General features: G+C 46.8%; 1 protein-coding gene across 1 annotated transcript in view; it reads right to left on the bottom strand.

Moving 5' to 3' along the window:
- Positions 1 to 20913, bottom strand: part of ZCCHC14 (zinc finger CCHC-type containing 14) — a 61462-nt gene that overhangs the window by 33680 nt on the left and 6869 nt on the right. The window contains exon 2 of the mRNA XM_064722769.1: positions 10832 to 10955. Within this exon, the coding sequence (XP_064578839.1) occupies positions 10832 to 10955 (124 nt within the window). The remainder of the gene's footprint in view (positions 1 to 10831; positions 10956 to 20913) is intronic.

Genomic DNA, 20913 nt, shown 5'->3' with positions numbered 1-20913 from the left:
CAGACACAGCAATGTCCAACCCCACTGAGCCACTGCCAGCAGCAAAGCAGGCAAAAAGCAGCAGTTAAAATGTCCCTTCTTGGGTTTTTTTTTGTTCTTTTCTCAGTTTTGAATTACATATTTGTTATCCCTCAGTAATTTCTTAAATTTTAAATTTCATCTCTTGCGTTTAATGAAGGATTTTCAGTAATAATGCAGGTTTAAGCATTAGTTCCACCACAGGAAAAGCTCTCCCAACACCTTTTTTCTGCCTCAGAAGATGGGCTGGATGAAACCATTACCATTAAGAGGTGAGAAAAACTGGTTTTCACCATTTAATTGATTTTAATTAAAAGCTGGAGTTGCTTTGTTGTTTCCATTATGGGAAGGAGGTTGTGCTGCTGCTCCCAGAGCTGTTGAGGTAATGACCAATAATTTCACCTTCATTAACAACTCCTGTGCCACTGAAGGCACTTCCAGAACTCCAAAAATATGGAAATGGGAGAATCCTTCTAGGAATGCACATCCTGTGTGTGGCCTCCTGAGAGAGCCATGGAAAAATGCAAATTATATTAATTAAGAGTTTATAATCTCACAGTAGATATTGATGAGTACATAGTCCTTACCAAAGATCAGGAATGTGCCTGAGGATTGCATTAGAGAGGTAAAATCCTTGGCACAGCTGGATTTACCAGCATCCTATTCTTAGAATTTACATTTTTCTGAGTAGCTTGATTAAATTAATTATAAACAAAAGTATCATCCAGCTCCCACTGAAGCCAAACTGAATGGACTCCTCCAAATTAAGTGTTCTTTGGCAAATCCTATTGGAGCAGAAAACTGCTCATTTCCTACTGTTTAATAAGGAAATTGTATTGCCCAGCACACAAATCCTTCTTTTTAACACAAGTATCAATAAAATCAAGATGAATGATGGGGCTCTGAGCAACCTGGGCTAGTGGAAGAATGAGATGAACTTTAAGGTCTCCTCCAAGACAAATTCTGGGATTTTATGGATTACCAAGGAGCAAAACAAAGCCTGATTTCCCACAGATCCAGGCTGTACCTCAGCTGCTCTCCCTTCTCCTGGAGGAAGCATGAATGAGTCTCTTCTATGCAGACAGCACTGTAAATAAAATCTCTGAATAGCTTTGTTAAATTTGAATGAATTTAATCAACAGTTAATTAGGTAGGGACCAAGCAGAGTGATTCCACCTCCTCACTGAGGAAAAACAGGCAGGAAATCCAAACAAGAGCAAAGTCAGAGAATCACAGCACCTTCAGGGTAAGGCCCTCAGGTTAAAGGCTTGACATCCATTATTTTGATATCCATCATTTCAGGGGAAGGTGGGATCAAGGCAGATGGTGTGGACACAACTGAAACTGCTCAGAGGAAATCAAAGAATGCTCTGGGAGATGAACCCCAAAAGAGCCACAGGAAAACCCAGAGAGCTCCAGAGGAGCCACAGGAAAACCCAGAGAGCTCCAAAGGAGCCACAGGAAAACCCAGAGAGCTCCAGAAAAACCCAGAGAGCTCCAAAAGAGCCACAGGAAAACCCAGAGAGCTCCAGAAAAACCCAGAGAGCTCCAGAGGAGCCACAGGAAAACCCAGAGAGCTCCAGAAAAACCCAGAGAGCTCCAGAGGAGCCACAGGAAAACCCAGAGAGCTCCAGAGGAGCCACAGGAAAACCCAGAGAGCTCCAGAAAAACCCAGAGAGCTCCAAAGGACCCACAGGAAAACCCAGAGAGCTCCAGAAAAACTCAGAGAGCTCCAAAAGAGCCACAGGAAAACCCAGAGAGCTCCAGAGGAGCCACAGGAAAACCCAGAGAGCTCCAGAGGAGCCACAGAAAAATGCAGAGAGATCCAAAACAGCCACAGTAAAACCTAGAGAGCTCCAAAACAGCCACAGGAAAATACACAGAGCTCCAGAAAAACTCAGAGAGATCCAAAAGAGCCACAGGAAAATACACAGAGCTCCAGAAAAACCCAGAGAGCTCCAAAAGAGCCACAGGAAAACCCAGAGAGCTCCAAAGGAGCCACAGGAAAACCCAGAGAGCTCCAGAAAAACCCAGAGAGCTCCAAAACAGCCACAGGAAAATACACAGAGCTCCAGAGGAGCCACAGGAAAACCCAGAGAGCTCCAGAAAAACCCAGAGAGATCCAAAACAGCCACAGGAAAACCCAGAGAGCTCCAGAAAAAACCCAGAGAGCTCCAGAGAAACTCAGAGAGCTCCAGAAGAGCCACAGGAAAACACAGAGAGATCCAAAGGAGCCACAGGAAAACTCAGAGAACTCCAAAAGAGCCACAGGAAAACCCAGAGAGCTCCAAAGGAGCCACAGGAAAACCCAGAGAGCTCCAGAAAAACTCAGAGAGCTCCAGAAGAGCCACGGAAAACCCACAGAGCTCCAGAAGAGCCACAGGAAAATCCAGAGAGCTCCAGGAAAACCCAGAGAGCTCCAGAGGAGCCACAGGAAAACCCAGAGAGCTCCAAAAGAGCCACAGGAAAACCCAGAGAGCTCCAGAAAAACCCAGAGAGCTCCAAAGGAGCCACAGGAAAACCCACAGAGCTCCAGAAGAGCCACAGGAAAACCCAGAGAGCTCCAGAGGAGCCACAGGAAAACCCAGAGAGCTCCAGAAGAGCCACAGGAAAACCCAGAGAGCTCCAAAAGAGCCACAGGAAAACCCAGAGAGCTCCAAAAGAGCCACAGGAAAACCCAGAGAGCTCCAGAAAAACCCAGAGAGCTCCAGAGGAGCCACAGGAAAACCCAGAGAGCTCCAGAAAAACCCAGAGAGCTCCAGAGGAGCCACAGGAAAACCCAGAGAGCTCCAGAGGAGCCACAGGAAAACCCAGAGAGCTCCAGAAAAACCCAGAGAGCTCCAGAGGAGCCACAGGAAAACCCAGAGAGCTCCAGAAAAACTCAGAGAGCTCCAAAAGAGCCACAGGAAAACCCAGAGAGCTCCAGAGGAGCCCCAGGAAAACGCAGAGAGCTCCAGAGGAGCCACAGAAAAATGCAGAGAGATCCAAAACAGCCACAGTAAAACCTAGAGAGCTCCAAAACAGCCACAGGAAAATACACAGAGCTCCAGAAAAACTCAGAGAGATCCAAAAGAGCCACAGGAAAATACACAGAGCTCCAGAAAAACCCAGAGAGCTCCAAAACAGCCACAGAAAAACTCAGAGAGCTCCAAAAGAGCCACAGGAAAACCCAGAGAGCTCCAGAGAAACCCAGAGAGATCCAAAACAGCCACAGGAAAATACACAGAGCTCCAGAGGAGCCACAGGAAAACCCAGAGAGCTCCAGAAAAACCCAGAGAGATCCAAAACAGCCACAGGAAAACCCAAAAAGCTCCAAAACAGCCACAGGAAAATACACAGAGCTCCAGAAAAACCCAGAGAGCTCCAGAGAAGCCACAGGAAAACCCAGAGAGCTCCAAAAGAGCCACAGGAAAACTCAGAGAACTCCAAAGGAGCCACAGGAAAACCCAGAGAGCTCCAGAAAAACCCAGAGAGCTCCAGAAAACCTCAGAGAGCTCCAAAACAGCCACAGGAAAACCCAAAAAGCTCCAGAAGAGCCACAGGAAAATACACAGAGCTCCAAAAGAGCCACAGGGAAACCCAGAGAGCTCCAGAGAAGCCACAGGAAAACCCAGAGAGCTCCAAAAGAGCCACAGGAAAACCCAGAGAGCTCCAGAAAAACTCAGAGAGCTCCAAAGGAGCCACAGGAAAACCCAAAGAGCTCCAGAAGAGCCACAGGAAAACCCAGAGAGCTCCAGAGGAGCCACAGGAAAACCCAGAGAGCTCCAGAACAGCCACAGGAAAACCCAGAGAGCTCCAGAAGAGCCCCAGGAAAACCCAGAGAGCTCCAAAAGAACCACAGGAAAACCCACAGAGCATCCTTCAGTGCAGCTCTGGGTGTGCTGGGATCCTCCCTGTGGAGCACAAGGGGCAGGAATGGGGGCCATGGATCCCAAACCCAGCCAGAGCAGGGTCTGTGCTGCCTCCTCTTCCTCCCCATCCTCTCCCAGCCATCCCAGATCTCTCCTCATCACAAGGCAAAGGAGGCAATGAGGGTCACAAAGAAATACTGATTCCAACCTGGAGAGAAGATAAAAGTGAACTTATTAACTTTTATCTTATTAACAGCTGATAACATCAATCTGCCAGAGTCCAAGTGCAGCCCCAGCATGAGGAGCTCCATTCCCAGCTCTACAACTCAGCCTGGCTTTGGGGACATAAAATGCCTTTCTGTAAGCAGAGGACAACTGAACTATCAAGAAAAACATGAGCTGAAATACTTTTCTGATGGTTTTTAAAACCCTAAACTTGATATTGTCTTTATTGCAAAATCCAACCTCCAACCTGAACCCTTAACTCCACATTAAGCAATGTGATTTATGCATCACCAAAAAATCCCTTACCATACAATAATCCTGTGCCACAGGGGAAAATATGCACCAGCCAAACATGTTTTTTTGGAGCATGCTAATCCTTGGGTTTGACTTCTAGAATTCACTCTAAATACTTGATATTCCTCAAACAACTGGTGTGGCAGAGGCAGAAGGTCAGGAATGCACTGCCTGCTGCAAGTTTAGAAGCAGAGCTCTCCCTTCAGAGGGAAAATGAACAAGGACATACACAAACAGCTGAAAAATTATATACAGTTGGGAGAGGGAGATTTTTCCTGCAGGATTATCATAGCCTAAATATTTCTTTAAGCTGTACCATACCAGTAGTTGACCCAATATTGTTGGAGATGATGCAGTTACTTAAAAATAGAATAATCCAGCTCCACAAGTGATGCAGAACAAGGCAGTCTAAAGTCTGGATCTGAACAAAATAGATTTCAGAGCTTTTATTTTTTCCTCCCTCTGTATTTTCTGCTGGTGGCAAACATTTCAAGAGGAAAAGGCTGTTGGTCACCATGAAACTGGGAGAGCTCCTGCAGCCTGGTTTCTTATGGAAAAAGAATGAGTCAAGGAAGTGGGAGAGAAAAAAAAAAAAAAAAAAGGTGCAAGACCACATAAACACATTTTGCCAAGGAAAACAGAGCAGCAAAAATAGTGCTGAGAAGTTCTGGGAGGCTGACATCACCCTATTGTCATGAAATAATTCAGATCCCAGCCCTGGTTAATGTGACAGCCACCTCCCAGAGATCCACCTGGGCTCAGAGCATTCTGCAGGCTTTGGATAGATTTACACCCCAATATTGATTGAAAAGTAAATCAATTTATATAAATCAAAATATATCCCTGAGATGCATTTAGAGCTTGCTTTCCTTCATGCCCACAGACTTTCTCCAGCCAGCCATGTGCTGTTCCATGTGTCACCCCAATATTGATTGAAAAGTAAATCAATTTATATAAATCAAATTTATATAAATCAAAATATATCCCTGAGATGTATTTAGAGCTTGCTTTCCTTCATGCCCACAGACTTTCTCCAGCCAGCCATGTGCTGTTCCATGTGTCTGTCCAAGCTTTCAGAACAGGACTCAGAGCATCCCTTCAATTAAACAATTGGTTTTCCTGTGCTCAGCAGAGCTAAATGGAGAGGGGATTGTAGAATAAAGGCTCCTGCCCCCATTTTCCATCTCAGAGCTTCACTCCTCACTCTCCAGAAGCAGTTTGTGCCTATCCTTAGATCCTGTGTTGCAAGAATTATGATTCAGCTTCACTCTAGGAGGATCAGATTTCAACAGTTGCCTCATTTGAAATCAGGCTGGCGTGGGGACAATTTGGAGGGTTTTGTGTGGCAACAGAGAAAAGGCAAGAAAAATACCCAGGAAACACAAGAATAGGAGAGTTGCTGTCACTTTGCAGAAAATGAGATTTGGTCACTTGAGGAAATCACTGTCCAGGCTGCTCTGGGGAGGGACAGGGCAAGGGCCACCTGCAAAATGAGCAACTTCTAAACCTCCAGAGCAGGAAACTTCACCCAGAGGCTGTGACAAATCAGGATTTCATTGATTTACTGAGATTTTTACTGATTTTCCTGAGAGCAGTGGCAGCACGAAGCCTGCACAGTCTCTTCCTGGGATGTTTGTAACTTATGTTGACTTTATAATAAAGCTGCTTTTGTTCTGCACTTCAACATCTGGTCTAATGCATTTAATTCCTCTGTGCTTTTGGAAAATATGCTGTGGTCAGTGAGCATGTTTAATACATTGCTAAAATATGTCACATGCACAGAGCAGGACTGCTCTCCACCTAATGGCCAAATCCTTGGAACCTGACAGCAAAAGAGTAATTAACAACATCTCTGGAGCATGGAAAATTCCTACTGCTTTTTTTGAACAAATAAAAATAAGCTGATATTTTCAGTCAGCTGTGATAACCAATAACTGCTCTCTTTTGGGAATTACCCCAACCCTACATCCACAGGCTTGTTAAAAATTAGCTCTGTGCAAAGGGCTTCCCATGGGCCACACAGCTCCTCCTGAACTTTGGAATAAAAATGGAATTTCTTGATTTTCCCTTTGCTACCAGCAGAGGATTGCCAGCAAAACAAAGCAGTGAAAAGCCATTTTAACTCGTGACTTTTTTTTAACCACTTTCTACAGGGAAATGCTCAGGAGATAAAAAATGCCCAACCTTTATTTTAATTTATTTTGTTCAAATGGTGTTAAAACCTGACTGCATTCTAGGAACAGTGGGAAGAGGGACAGAAAGCAACAGATCTCCCTTGGAATTTTAATTGTATGCAACCCAAGAATCTGTGTGTTCATCTCTGACCAGTGAGATCTGTCAGTGCCTCAATACCTGTGAACAAGCCTGGGTGCAGCTTCCAGCACAGCAGCAGATCCTGAGCACAGGGAAAGCCCCCAATTCCCAAAGTTCCCTCTGTTGTAGTGTGTTGTTAAGTTTCTTGTGTTATTCCCCCAATTTATGTATTGTTCTCCCCTATTATGTGTAAAATGGTTTCGTTCCCCCAGTTTTTCCCGCCACGGCTAGCCTGTCAGCTAAGTTGCCATAGTAACCGCTATTCATAGTTGCCGATGTGTAATTGCTCCTCCCCTGGTTTCCCTTATAAGTGAAAGTTGTTTCCTCCCTGGGTCCAGTCAATCACCCCCTTTCTCCTCCCAGGTTTCGAGAACCTTCTCCTCTCTGGAGATGGTGGCTGGCTGGGGTCCCAGGACACCTCCTTTACCTTTTGATTATTGGTCTCCATGGAGTGTCAGTTCTGTGAACTTCATCCCCTCACCTTTCCCGATTGGTTCCGCCTGTACCCACCCCCCCTCCTTTATAATCCTGTTTCACCCCCTATGGAAAAAACTTTTTCCCGCTTGGTTTCCCTGCGTTTGGATCCCACAACACCTTCAATAAACCGATGTTTAACCCCCGGGAAATGGTCAGCTCCGTTCCTCCCCTATACCAGCGGTGTGAGCCCGTCCACAGCCAGCACAGCCCGAGGCCCTCAGACGCCGAAGGGCGCTGGCCAGGAATTGCAGAGGGGCGTCGGCCTTTCGCCCTCAGCGAGCCGGACTCTGAACTTCGGGCCACATATGCCCCCCTCTGCACCCCTCCTTTATAATCCTGTTTCACCCCCGATGGAGAAACTTCTTCCCGGTTGGTTTCCCGGTGTTTGGATCCTGCAACACCTTCAATAAACCGATGTTTAACCCCCGGGAAATGGTCAGCTCCGTTCCTCCCCTATACCAGCGGTGTGAGCCAGGCACAGCCAGCACAGCCCGAGGCCCTCAGACGCCGAAGGGCGCTGGCCAGGAATTGCAGAGGGGCGTCGGCCTTTCGCCCTCAGCGAGCCGGACTCTAAACTTCGGGCCACATATGCCCCCCTCTGCACCCCTCCAGTTAAAACAACTCCCCATGTGTGGAAACAGCTTTGAACAGCCCTAAATCACTGGAATAAAAAGCACAATTCAGAGCATGTTACAGCTGCTGGATTTCACAAGGGCTCCACATCCCTCTGTCAGAACCCATCTGTATTTTTTTTCTCTACTTGCACAAGGCAAGTTTTTCAACTTTATTTTATAAAAGAAAAGCCCAGATAGAGCACAGATCCCCAAAATATTGATGGCAGCAGGCACAGAACTTCCCAGTGCCACTTAGAAGCAATGTCCACCTGCTTTACTCCATTTTACCATGGATATGTACACAGGGACAAAGGGGTTTAGCCTGGAGAAACAGCAGGAAAAAATGTGAGGAATTTTGATAAAAAAACAAGAGTTTTTTGGTTTCAACAACTTGAGTATTGCAGCACAGATCCAGCAGCTGGGCTAGTGGAAGGTGTCCCTGCCTGGAATTAGACAATCTTTAGGATCTTTCCAATCCACAATTTCTGATTGAATGTCTGACAATGCTCCCACAGCGAGCTGGGCCCCTGAGGGAAAAGCAAAGGTTGGTTCTCAGGCTGACACTGCTGTTAGAAATTCATGTCCTGAGGCAGCACAACCCTGAAATCCCTGCCAGGTACCTGACAAGTCTCTGCACGAGCTGAGCAAACACTGCAGCTGCCACAGCCAGGAGCACACACACTGCCCTGAGGGAGCCAGCAGTGCTGCTCTCCCTCCCATGCAGCAACAAAACATTTGATGCCAAAAGTGCTGGATTAAGGAAAACAGTCACTGAGAGCTTCCAGGTCCCAGCTACTACAACCCCAGTCACTGCTCAGCTGTGGAGAGTAAATTAAATTACTGACATGTCTCCAAATGAGGATTAAAACATTCCCTGGGTTAATACAAACTGTCTCTAATCCAGCTAAGCACAACAAATACTGCACCTTTCTCATTTTTCTTTTCTTTCTCATGTTTCAGCTCCAGCCTTTTTAACTGAGGCTCTTCCAGCTCCAGGGCTTTGCCAGGAGAGGAATGATGACCTTGGGCAGCTCCTTGCTCCTGGGGAGAAATCCTGTCCTGTCAAGCTGCCTGAAACCAGGCTCACTAAAAAACAACACCATGAAAACCAAGCATCCCGTGCTTTCATGACAATTTTATGTGCTCCAGGTTAAAATGTTGGTGGGTCCTGCCAAATTAAGAGCTGTGTTTGCTATGAAAATGAGGAATATAAGTCAGCAACAGTGGATTGAGGTGGCAAATAATCCTAAATTGCACTCCAAGCTGAAGAAACAGAACTCCAACACATCAAGGAGAATTGAACACTGCTGGTGAAGCAGAAAGCAGAATATCAGTATTTGTTCCACACCCCCTTTTCCCAGCCCTCACTGAGGCAGTCTGTAAATTCAACTGAGCACCAGGCAGGTATTCTATAAGAGAAAAACAGATCAGAGCAAAACCTAATTAATTTTCACAGCGTACCATGACTAATCTTAGCATATATGGTACTGGAATAGCAATCACTGGGTACAAATGAAAACAGTCTTGAACCCTGTCCTATTTTTAATCAGATGAAAGCCACAAACCCAGCCATGCTTCTGCTTAGTGCTGCGTTTTCTTCTACCCTGATGGTTTTTACAGCTGGAGAAATGGCTCCTTGCAGCATTACTGGGCTGTAAAAAATGACTGCTCCTTCCACTTCTGGGATTACAGGGGAGTGTGTCACTGAGAAGGAGGCAACTCAACATTTCCTGGGACTTTTAACCCTTCCTGAGCTGTATCAGATCCTCTGAGTGAAGATGTGCTTTGAAATGATTGAATTTTTCTGGTATCAAACTGTATTTGCAAAGTTCTGTAGGAAGCCAGTGGAAGAAAAGAGAACAAATTCCAAATTAAAAAATGTAGATGGTGCCTGACAGTATTTTTAATGATATTGGAAGGCAACATATGAGGGCAGATATTTCCCCTGATTAATTCTGCCCTACAGGGCTCACAAAAGCTGTTCTGCACAAAGAGCAGCTCCCAGTTCAAAGACTTTCCTCATTACCAGTGATCTTTCAAATGCATTAAATAAAAATAATGTTAGTCCCATTTTAGCCTGGACATTTTCATACTTGCAAAGAGAGCCTGGAGTGTGGAAATGGAATAATTAACCCTGATTTGTTAAGGCCAGTTTTTAGCCAGGTCAGTATCCAATACAGCATTAGAAAAAACAGATTTATTTTGTAACAGAGAAAGGAACAAGGTCTGTCTCCTCTCTTCCACTCCTCTCTGTTCATACTTGGAAAGCAAGAGAAAGGTGGAAGTGGCAGCCAAACTGTTTAAATACCTTTTAAAGCAAGAAATATTTCTTGCTTTATCCAAGAAATAACCTGCTGAGAGGTGCAATGTCCAAGATACCCACTCTTGGAGAACATTACTGGAAAGCAAAGCTGGCATTTCAAAAGGAGGTATCTCAAAAAACCTTCTTGTTTATTTCCTAATGGAAAAATCAGGATACTCCTCTCTCACTGACCATTTCTCCCTGACACTCACTTGTCGCAGACATTTTTTCATAGAAATCCTTTCTTTGGGATTTGTCCATCTTCTGGGAAGCAGAGCCCCAGAAGAAGAATGTAAAAAATTGTTATCAGCTGCTGTGAAATGTAGCAGGTGTCCCTGTGATTGGCTCATCTTCCATGTGTACCATTAAAGGCCAATCACAGGAGCAGCTCAGGGACAGATTCCCTGCACACAGAACTTTGTTATTCATTCTTTCTATTCTATTCTTAGCTTAGCAGCTCTCTGCAACTTCTCTTCTTATTCTTTTTAGTATAGTTATAATGTATTATATATCTTATATGAATAAATCAAGCCTTCTGATCAAGAAACAAGATTCTCGTCCTTCTCTCACCACAGTGACCGTCTAAGGTCGCTGTAATACTCACTCTTCCTACAAATTTCTGTGTAACTCTGCTCAAGCCAGAAGTAAAGCAGCAAAATTCCAGCCTCCAATCCCAATGAAAATCAAACTGAGCATCAGCAAGGATGTGAGGCAGCAGCACAAGGAGAAGGACAAACCTTTGGAGTGTTTCCCTGAAGGCCTCTTGGGCAGTGACTCCTCCATGGAATGTGTGGATGTGTGGAGCACATTTTCCAAGCTGTTACTGACACTGTTGATGGGGGTCTCTGACCTTGGAGTGACCTGGAAGGAAAAGCACAAAAATCCATTGAAATAAACCCAGGGAACACACAAACATCACAGCTCCTCTGGAGTGAGGGATCCCCTGGGAAGGCACTCTGCTTTCTCTCAGAGCTGAGGGTGTTACTCCTGATATTCCCCCAGTAACAGTTCAGGGAAGTGCTTGCAGTCAGCAGCTATTCACAAACTGAGATTATCTTGGCTAATCTAAAAAGCTCCTTACAGCATAATTCTTTCTGAAACAATACTCACCCAGCAGTCAATTGCAGAGAGATTGTAAGACCTTTAACCTCTGCACACCACACATTTTAACTTTTCCACAAGAAAACTAGGGAAAAGGGCTCCTGGAAAATGTCACGTTTATATTATGACACGGTGCTGGTTTGGGGTGGGGTAAAGTTAATTTTCTCACAGAAGCTGGGGTGAGGCTGGTTTGGATTTGTGCTGGAAGAGGTGGAGAACTCAGGGATGGTTTGGTCACCCCAAGGATTTGGGGTGGGACACAAAGGGGTTTGGGATGGGGACACAGGGATTTGGGATGGGACACAAAGGGTTTGGGATGGGACACGAGGATTCGGAGTGGGACACGAGGCTTTGGGATGGGGACACAAGGATTTGGGATGGGGTCACAAGGATTTGGGATGGGACACAGGGGTTTGGGATGGGGACACAAGCATTTGGGATGGGACTCAAGCATTTGGGATGGGACTCAAGCATTTGGGATGGGACTCAAGCGTTTGGGATGGGACACAAGGGTTTGGGATGGGACACAAAGGGGTTTGGGGTGGGACACAAAGGGGTTTGGGGTGGGACACAGGGGTTTGGGATGGGACACAAGGGTTTGGGATGGGACACAAGGGTTGGGATGGGACACAAGGGAGTTTGGGATGGGACACAAGGGTTTGGGGTGGGACACAAGGATATGGGATGGGACACAAGGATTTGGGATGGGACACAGGGATTTGGGATGGGACACAAGGATTTGGGATGGGACACAGGGGTTTGGGATGGGACACAGGGATTTGGGATGGGACACAGGGATTTGGGATGGGACACAAAGGGTTTGGGATGGGACACAAAGGGTTTGGGATGGGACACAAAGGGTTTGGGATGGGACACAAAGGGTTTGGGATGGGACACGAGGATATGGGATGGGACACGAGGATTTGGGATGGGACACGAGGATATGGGATGGGACACGAGGATTTGGGATGGGGACACGAGCGTTTGGGATGGGACACAAGGGATGGGACACAAGGATTTGGGATGGGACACAAGGATTTGGGATAGGGACACAAGGGGTTTGGGATGGGACACAGGGGGTTTGGGGTGGGACACAAGGATTTGGGATGGGACACAGGGGTTTGGGATGGGACACAGGGGTTTGGGATGGGACACAGGGGTTTGGGATGGGACACAGGGATTTGGGATGGGACACAGGGATTTGGGATGGGACACAAAGGGTTTGGGATGGGACACGAGGATATGGGGAGGGACACAAGGATTTGGGGTGGGACACGAGGATATGGGATGGGACACGAGGATATGGGATGGGGACACAAGGATTTGGGGTGGGACACAGGGATATGGGATGGGACACGAGGATATGGGATGGGGACACAAGGATTTGGGGTGGGACACAGGGATATGGGACGGGACACGAGGATTTGGGACGGGACACGAGGATTTGGGACGGGACACGAGGATTTGGGATGGGGACACGAGGATTTGGGATGGGACACAAGGATTTGGGATGGGACACAAGGATTTGGGATGGGACACAGGGATTTGGGATGGGACACAAAGGGTTTGGGGTGGGACACAAGGATTTGGGATGGGACACAGGGGTTTGGGATGGGACACAAGGGATTTGGGATGGGACACAAGGGTTTGGGATGGGACACAGGGATTTGGGATGGGACACAGGGATTTGGGATGGGACACAGGGATTTGGGATGGGACACGAGGATTTGGGGTGGGACACGAGGATTTGGGGTGGGACACGAGGATTTGGGGTGGGACACGAGGATTTGGGGTGGGACACAGGAGTTTGGGATGGGACACAAGGGATGGGACACAAAGGGTTTGGGATGGGACACAAGGATTCGGGGTGGGACACAAGGATATGGGGTGGGGACACAAGGGTTTGGGGTGGGACACAAAGGGTTTGGGATGGGACACAAGGATTTGGGATGGGACACAAGGATTTGGGATGGGACACAGGGGTTTGGGATGGGACACAAGGATTTGGGATGGGACACAGGGGTTTGGGATGGGACACAAAGATATGGGGTGGGACACAAAGGGTTTGGGATGGGACACAGGGATTTGGGATGGGACACGAGGATTTGGGGTGGGACACAAGGATTTGGGGTGGGACACAAGGATTTGGGGTGGGACACAGGGCTTTGGGATGGGGACACAGGGGGTTTGGGATGGGACACAGGGATTTGGGATGGGACACAGGGATTTGGGATGGGGACACAAAGGGGTTTGGGATGGGACACAGGGGTTTGGGATGGGACACAGGGATTTGGGATGGGACACAGGGATTTGGGGTGGGACACAAAGGGTTTGGGATGGGGACACGAGCATTTGGGATGGGACACGAGGGTTTGGGATGGGACACAGGGGTTTGGGATGGGACACAAGGATTTCGGGTGGGACACAGGGGTTTGGGATGGGGACACAAGCATTTGGGATGGGACACAAGGGGTTTGGGATGGGACACAAAGCTTTGGGGTGGGACACCAGCATTTGGGGTGGGACACCAGCATTTGGGGTGGGGACACAAGGATTTGGGATGGGACACATGGATTTGGGATGGGACACATGGATTTGGGATGGGACACAGGATTTGGGATGGGACACAGGGTTTGGGATGGGACACAAAGGGGTTTGGGGTGGGACACAAGGATTTGGGATGGGACTCAAGCATTTGGGATGGGACTCAAGGGGTTTGGAATGGGACACAAGGATTTGTGGTGAGACACAAGGGTTTGGGATGGGACACAAAGGGTTTGGGATGGGACACAGGGGTTTGGGATGGGACACAGGGGTTTGGGACAGGTGATGGGCACAGCTGGGCACAGCTGCTCCAGGGGATAGAAGAAGAAAGAAGCAGGGGATGTTCAGTGACCCCAATAGCATTCCCCAGTCATCATCACCCATGAAATTCCCTGGCATGGCCAAACCCTGCCCATCCATGGGCAATTGATTCCTTTGCTTGGCTTGCATGTGTGGCTTCTGTTTTCCCTATTGAATTTATCCTAAGCCAGGAGTTCTGCTCCCCTGGCATTGGGATGGGAGAGAGTGGGAAGTGGCTCCATGGGGCTCCATTACCTCTCCAGAGATGAGACTCAAGGCATTTCCACAACAAATTCTCAGCAAAACCCTGATTTTCTTGTCTTTGCCATTTAATAACCTGTCATGATCATATTTCAATGGAAACTTCTACACTAGCAATGCCCAAGCAGAAGGTTGAAACATCAAAACAAAAAAGGGTTTAAAAACCTTGAGAAGATGCTTTAAAGAGGGAGTTGAGACCAACAAAAACACTCCCAGTACCTCCTCAGAGGAACTGTGTGACTTGAAATTCAATTGTTCCATCTGGAATCAACCTGAGCTGTAATTAGAATTCCACATGGATTTTTAGCCTGGCACAAATGCCAGGAGAAAATGTTCATCTTGCCATAACAAAATGAGCTCTCCTTCACTCAGGGTAACTCCAAAGCAGCAGCTCCAGGTCCCTGGAAGGGAAAAGGCTCCCTCAGACCCTGCTCCCCTGACACAGTGCCCTGAGCTGGGACAATTTTGCAGCAAATTTTTGCACACCCTCCTGCTCATGGTGCCGTCAGTCAGCACACACAATGCAAGGCAGAAATAGCACAGCCCCACTCCATACAATACCTATTGTGAGCTCCATTTTAAGAGTGACATTTATAGATTTATACACACTTAAGGCAGTGGAACAAGTGAAAGGAAGGCTCTGTATACTTGACATCCATAAAAAAGCTTCTATGTGTAAAGAAATCCATCCAGGATGGCAGATGAGTGGCAGGAAAAAAGAGGGTTACAGGGAGCTGCTTTCCTTTTCAGCACTTCTTGACAAAAAAACAAAGCTTATTTTTTACATATATATATATTTATTTATATATTTATATATTTTATATATTTATATATATTTATAAATATGTATATATATTTATATATTTATATATTTTATATATATTTATATATATAATGCAAAAATGTTATATTTATCTAATTATACATTGTTTCTTCAGCACAGCTTCCCACCACTACCAAAACTGAACACCAAGCTTGCCCTTAGAGCCACCATTGAAGTGCCAGCTTGGCAGGAGGGTGGGCAGGAGCTGAAATTTCCTTTGCCAGAGTCAGGCTCTAGCTGGGCTTTTCTCACCCAGCCTCTCTCCTGGAGCTCACTGAACTCTCCCTCCAGCCCAGGGCTCTGGGAGGAAGTTCCAGAGGGCTGAGCAGCATCCTGGGCAAAGGGACAGCCCAGAGGAGCAGCCTGCGAAAGGAGCTGCCTTATCCTGGACAAGCAGGTCCCAAATACTCAGAATAATCAGAAATATAAACAGTCAGAATGATTGAAGCTGGGTAAGAGCAGCCCCACAGCTCCAGAAAACCTCTGAACAAGCAGTTTGTTACAATTTATTGCCTCTTATCTTGTATTCCCTCCTCTCCACTCTCCTTACAACGAGCATCGCGTGCAGCTTATAATTTGCATTTTGTTTATACATAACCTCCATTTTTTTGCCATAAAGATTTAATTTTCCTAGACTTGCTAAGGATTAATTTAGCCCATATGTCTTGTCTGCCTGAGCTCATACTATCTGATCCCGTCTCACATCAAAGCAGCTCCAAATTGGCCTAGAAAAATCACAAAGCTCTGATTAGTTCCAAATGGAGCACTTTGTTAGGGAGCTGAATGGTGTTAGAAGCACTGAATCCCACTGCTTCAAGCTTCCATTCCAAATTCTGAAATCATTTTTTCCACTGACTTAAACATCACGATACTGCAAGGGTTTGGATTTGTTTAGGAGAAAGTGAAATAATGAAAAGTGGTTTGCAAATCAAAGTTCCAAAATAGTAACAGCATTTTTTTTTTTCCTCCTTCTTTCTTTTTATTTTTTTTTTTATTTTTCAACTTGAGGCCAAGCCAAACAGAGGAACAATAACCCATCAGCTCAGAGCTGCAGGAGATATTGTCCTGGGAGGGTTGGGAAAAGCTTCACAGGAAGGACCTGTCCAAATTCAGCTGCACAAATTCAACATCAAGTAAATTCAGGAAGGAGAGCTCTCCATAGCTGAACCCTCCTGAATCCCTGCTTTGGGCTCAGCACACACAGCCACTCAGACAAACTGGATTTGGGATAAAGAATGAGGCATTCCAGGGAGATAAGGGTTTGGAGAAGCAGGGAGCAAATTGCTTTGGACCTTTTAGGAGCTGTAACATCTGTGAGAAAGCCAAGATGCCATTTAGGAATAAACATCTGCAGCTCCAGAACTGTTCAGGGCTTGTTTGCTGAGGCACTAACAGGCCACAGAGAAGATGGATAAGTTGGCATCACAGGAACCAGGAATGTTCAGGCCATACATCATAACAAACCACAGGAGTGACATTTTATAAATGCAGGAAAAATCCCCATGAATCATTCAAGGTCTGAGAAAAAACAGCATTAGACCTTTGAATAAAAGACTGGATTTTTCTACAGAAATTGCTTGAGAACATCAGCAGAACCAGTCCATAAAGAGCAATCAAAATGAGCAGCAGAGTTAAATTCTGCCTGATTTTACCCAGCACAGCATTCCCAGGGAGAAGGAAACCCTCTGCTGCACCTCTCCATGGCCTCACTGCTCTGTTCAGGAATTCCTTCCACACCTCAGGGGCCTGGAGGCTCCTCCAACACCTCTAAAAGCTGAAAGTGGGTGCAGAAAAGATCCTTAAAATTATTTTAACTCCACTTTAATGCTGCATCTTTGACTGGAGCAGGCTGATCTTGGGGAAGGTGCTGCTGCCCAGGCTGAGGTTTGGAATGAGATGAGCTTTGAGTCTCTCCTGACCTTGATCACCCTGGGACCCTTTGATCTGCTCCCTCCACAGCAAAGCATCTGCCTCACAGATGGACTTCTGATTTTCCAGCTGCAAACCCTGCTGTCTCCTGCATTTCAAGTTAAAGCAGAACTGAAAATAACAAAGAAAATTGATCATTGCTTAGAGACTGAGGCTCAGGGTGAATTCTTCTGTGCCTCACCCTCCACTGCAACGATGACAGGATCAAAATTGGTACCAGCTACTGAACAGTATCTCTTTGTATCTCCCCAACCCAGATTATTCAGGAGGATCACTAAATGCTGCCCTGGAGTCCTGCACCCCCAGGAGTTACCAGCAAGAGAAACAATTGCTCTGACCCAGGGCTTGATGACAAACCAAGGGAGCAGAATTCCTTGCTAGAATGTTGCCATTGTCACATTTCGCCCATTTCCACCTGTCATCAGCCAAACCCAACCTTTTTCCCCCCAGAGTGCAGGGATGGGTTGGCCTTGATGATCTCCAAGGTCTTTTCCAGCCTTGTTAATTCTGTGATTTCCTTCCCAGCACCAGAGAGGTCCCAACAGGGTCAGATCTTCTTGGGACACCAAAAGCAGCTCTAGAACTCTCCTAAGCTCTCCATCCATTAAAATCACACAGGAAAATAAACCCAGGTGCTTCCCACAGGTGGTGCTGCTCTTTCAGGCACTGTTTTCCATAGTGGGAAATGGGAAATCTGGGAATGTGGGGAGCTGTGAGCTTTGCTAACACTGAATACAGCAAAGCCTTTCATAAAAATAACAGGACTGATAGGAGTCAGACTTAATGTGGTCAGAGTTTTACCAAAACAGCAATTATCTGTTCCTTTGAAAAATAAACAGAGCACAGAAAATACATGGTTTAATAGCAAAGTATTTGCTGACTTAGTTTGAAGCAGAGCCAAAAATATTAAAAAAAAAAAAAAAAATCAACAGAGCCACTACCCAAAGCACCACATGGAACAATGAGACAGGATCTGAGGGAACAAAATATGGATTTCTATATGTGTTTAGGTAAGAAATTTAGGTCATGTATTACACAGGAACAGCAAACAATATATAGGAGCAATGAGTGAGTTCAGTGAGGTCCTGCAGCTCCAAGCCACACAAACAAATTCTCCCATTGATCACACAGGAAAACTTTTCCATGCTCTCAACAATGGCCAGTGATAAATTGAGAGTCCCACAGAGAAATGCTTCTGTCCATACTGGCTTTTGAATTCTCCTTTAAAAAAAATGTTTTTTAGCCATAAAGTGCCCTCCAGGAGCAGGTAACATGTATGAGTGAGGCCAGGAATTGGAACAGTGGCTCCAGGGGTAAGAAGCACTCACCTCCTGTGCTGCCAGGTTCATATTACTGAGTATTAACAGCAGCTTATTTGAGGTTAACACCAAGGCCTTTAACATGGTGCAATCCTGTTGGCAGCAGTGCTCCAGGAGAGGTTTGATGGCAAGGACAGAGCCCCTGCAAGCTCAGGCTGATCCCCCCAAAGGGACAAACCCAGGGTTTTAAATAATCTGAATAAAAATGCATTGCTGATACCCAGCTGCTGGGCTGACACCACATGATTGCTCATCAGGCTAAATGCAAGTGGGAGATGAGGGCAAGCAATGCAGGGATGTGGAATTGCAAATGCACTGAGACAAGCCCAGGAGGGGCAGGAGTGAGCCAACACCTTCCTCTGGTAGTAACAAGGCAGCCTTGTGAAACCACAGCCTCAGGCAGCACTCCTGCATTCACTCATACCCAAACTCCTCACTGCTCTCCCAGCAGAAGAAGAAAATCCCAACCTTGTCCTTGGGAAGATTCAGGCTCTTCCATGAGGATGGTTCACAAATATCCCCACTCTCCACAAAGCCAGTGAAGTGCTCAGCACTTGAATTTACACATATTCAGCTGCTTTGTTGGACTGGCATGTGGATGCAGCTGGAAGTGTTTGGTTTGTGTTAAAATTCAAGTGGTTCCAACAGTCCAGAGAAGCTGTAAGAGCCAGGTGCCTCCACGTTTCAGCAGCTACAAAATTCACCTTTTCTCCTGGAGGAGGAGCACAAAAGGGTGAAGAGGCAATTCCCAGGGAAATGGGATAATGGATAATTGATCAGATGGTTTGTCCTGGGAGACTCTCTGGAATGAAATGAGCCATGTGCTACTTAAACACCACAGGACAATCACACACCTGCTCCCAGGCTGCTCATGAATTCAGGAGAACAGATGGACCAAAATAAGTCAGGGCTGGATTTTATAGACTCATTTCCACTGAAAGCCCTTTGCTTAAAGAATGGTGAACACTGTTAATGACAGGAACATAAATCTACCACAGAGGTACTGGACTCATCAAATCTGATTCTTACAAACCAATCATTCAAACCACCTCAAAATCCAAACAAATCCCTGTTTCTAAGCAGATTTTGGAACAGACACTGCTGCTCTACACCCCAGCACTGATGCACAAACCTGAACCTGTTTCTTCATCTGATGCCACCAAAAGCCAACCAGCCCTGTCTGTCCTGCAACAACTCACAAAGAAATCACCTGACAGGTCACAAATCCACTGAATTCCAGCTCTCCCTCCTTCCCCTCCTCAATATTCACTAAATTAATGGCTTGAGAGTAATAAAACTCCACAGAACCATGGAAGCAGAGTCACTAAGGTTGGAAAGGACCTCTGAGACACCAAGTCCAACCATGATCACCACTAAACCATATCCCCAGTGCCACATTCACACATTTTTTGAGCACTTCCCTGGGCAGCCCATTCCAATGCCTGAACACCCTTACAATAAAGCAATTTTTCCTAATATCCAGCCTAAACCTCCTCAGGAGCAGCTTGAGGCTGTTCCCTCTGCTCCTGTCCCTGTTCCCTGGGAGCAGAGCCTGTCCCCTCCTGTCAGGAGCTGTGCAGAGCCAGGAGGGCCCCCTGAGCCTCCTTTGCTCCAGGCTGAGCCCCCTCAGCTCCCTCAGGATTCTCCATTCCCTTCCCAGCTCCCTCAGGATTCTCCATTCCCTTCCCAGCCCCCTCAGGATCCTCCATTCCCTTCCCAGCTCCCTCAGGATTCTCCATTCCCTTCCCAGCTCCCTCAGGATTCCCCATTCCCTTCCCAGCTCCCTCAGGATTCTCCATTCCCTTCCCAGCTCCCTCAGGATCTCCATTCCTCCCACTCCTCAGATTCCCATTCCTCCCAGCTCCTCAGGATTCTCCATCTTCCACCCTCAGTCTCATTCTCCCAGCTCCCTCAGGATTCTCCATCCTTCCCAGCTCCTCAGATCTCCATTCCTCCGCCTCAGGATTCTCCATTCCCTTCCCAGCTCCCTCAGGATTCTCCATTCCCTTTCCCAGCTCCCTCAGGATTCTCCATTCCCTTTCCCAGCTCCCTCAGGATTCTCCATTCCCTTCTCAGTTCCCTCAGGATCCTCCATTCCCTTCCCAGCTCCCTCAGGATTCTCCATTCCCTTCCCAGCTCCCTCAGGATTCTCCATTCCCTTCCAGCCCCTCAGGATTCTCCATTCCTTCCAGCTCCCTCAGGATTCTCCACCTTCCCAGCTCCCTCAGGATTCTCCATTCCCTTCCCAGCTCCCTCAGGATTCTCCATTCCCTTCCCAGCTCCCTCAGGATTCTCCATTCCCTTCCCAGCCCCCTCAGGATTCTCCATTCCCTTTCCAGCCCCCTCAGCCTCTCCTGGGGCTCCATTCCCTTCCCAGCTCCATTCCCTTCCCTGGACACCCTCCAGCCTCTCAATGTCCTTCCTTCTTCCACTTATGGTGATAAAAGAAGGCAGCATTGGAGAAGAATTCATAATACACATGGAAAGTGTTCACTTTCACTATTTATCATCAGGACTTGGCAGGCCTGTAATTAAAATTAAG

This window comes from Zonotrichia leucophrys, chromosome 11 (assembly GCF_028769735.1).
Source record: "Zonotrichia leucophrys gambelii isolate GWCS_2022_RI chromosome 11, RI_Zleu_2.0, whole genome shotgun sequence".
Lineage (NCBI taxonomy): Eukaryota > Metazoa > Chordata > Aves > Passeriformes > Passerellidae > Zonotrichia > Zonotrichia leucophrys.
This window is presented reverse-complemented; position numbering and strand designations above follow the sequence as displayed.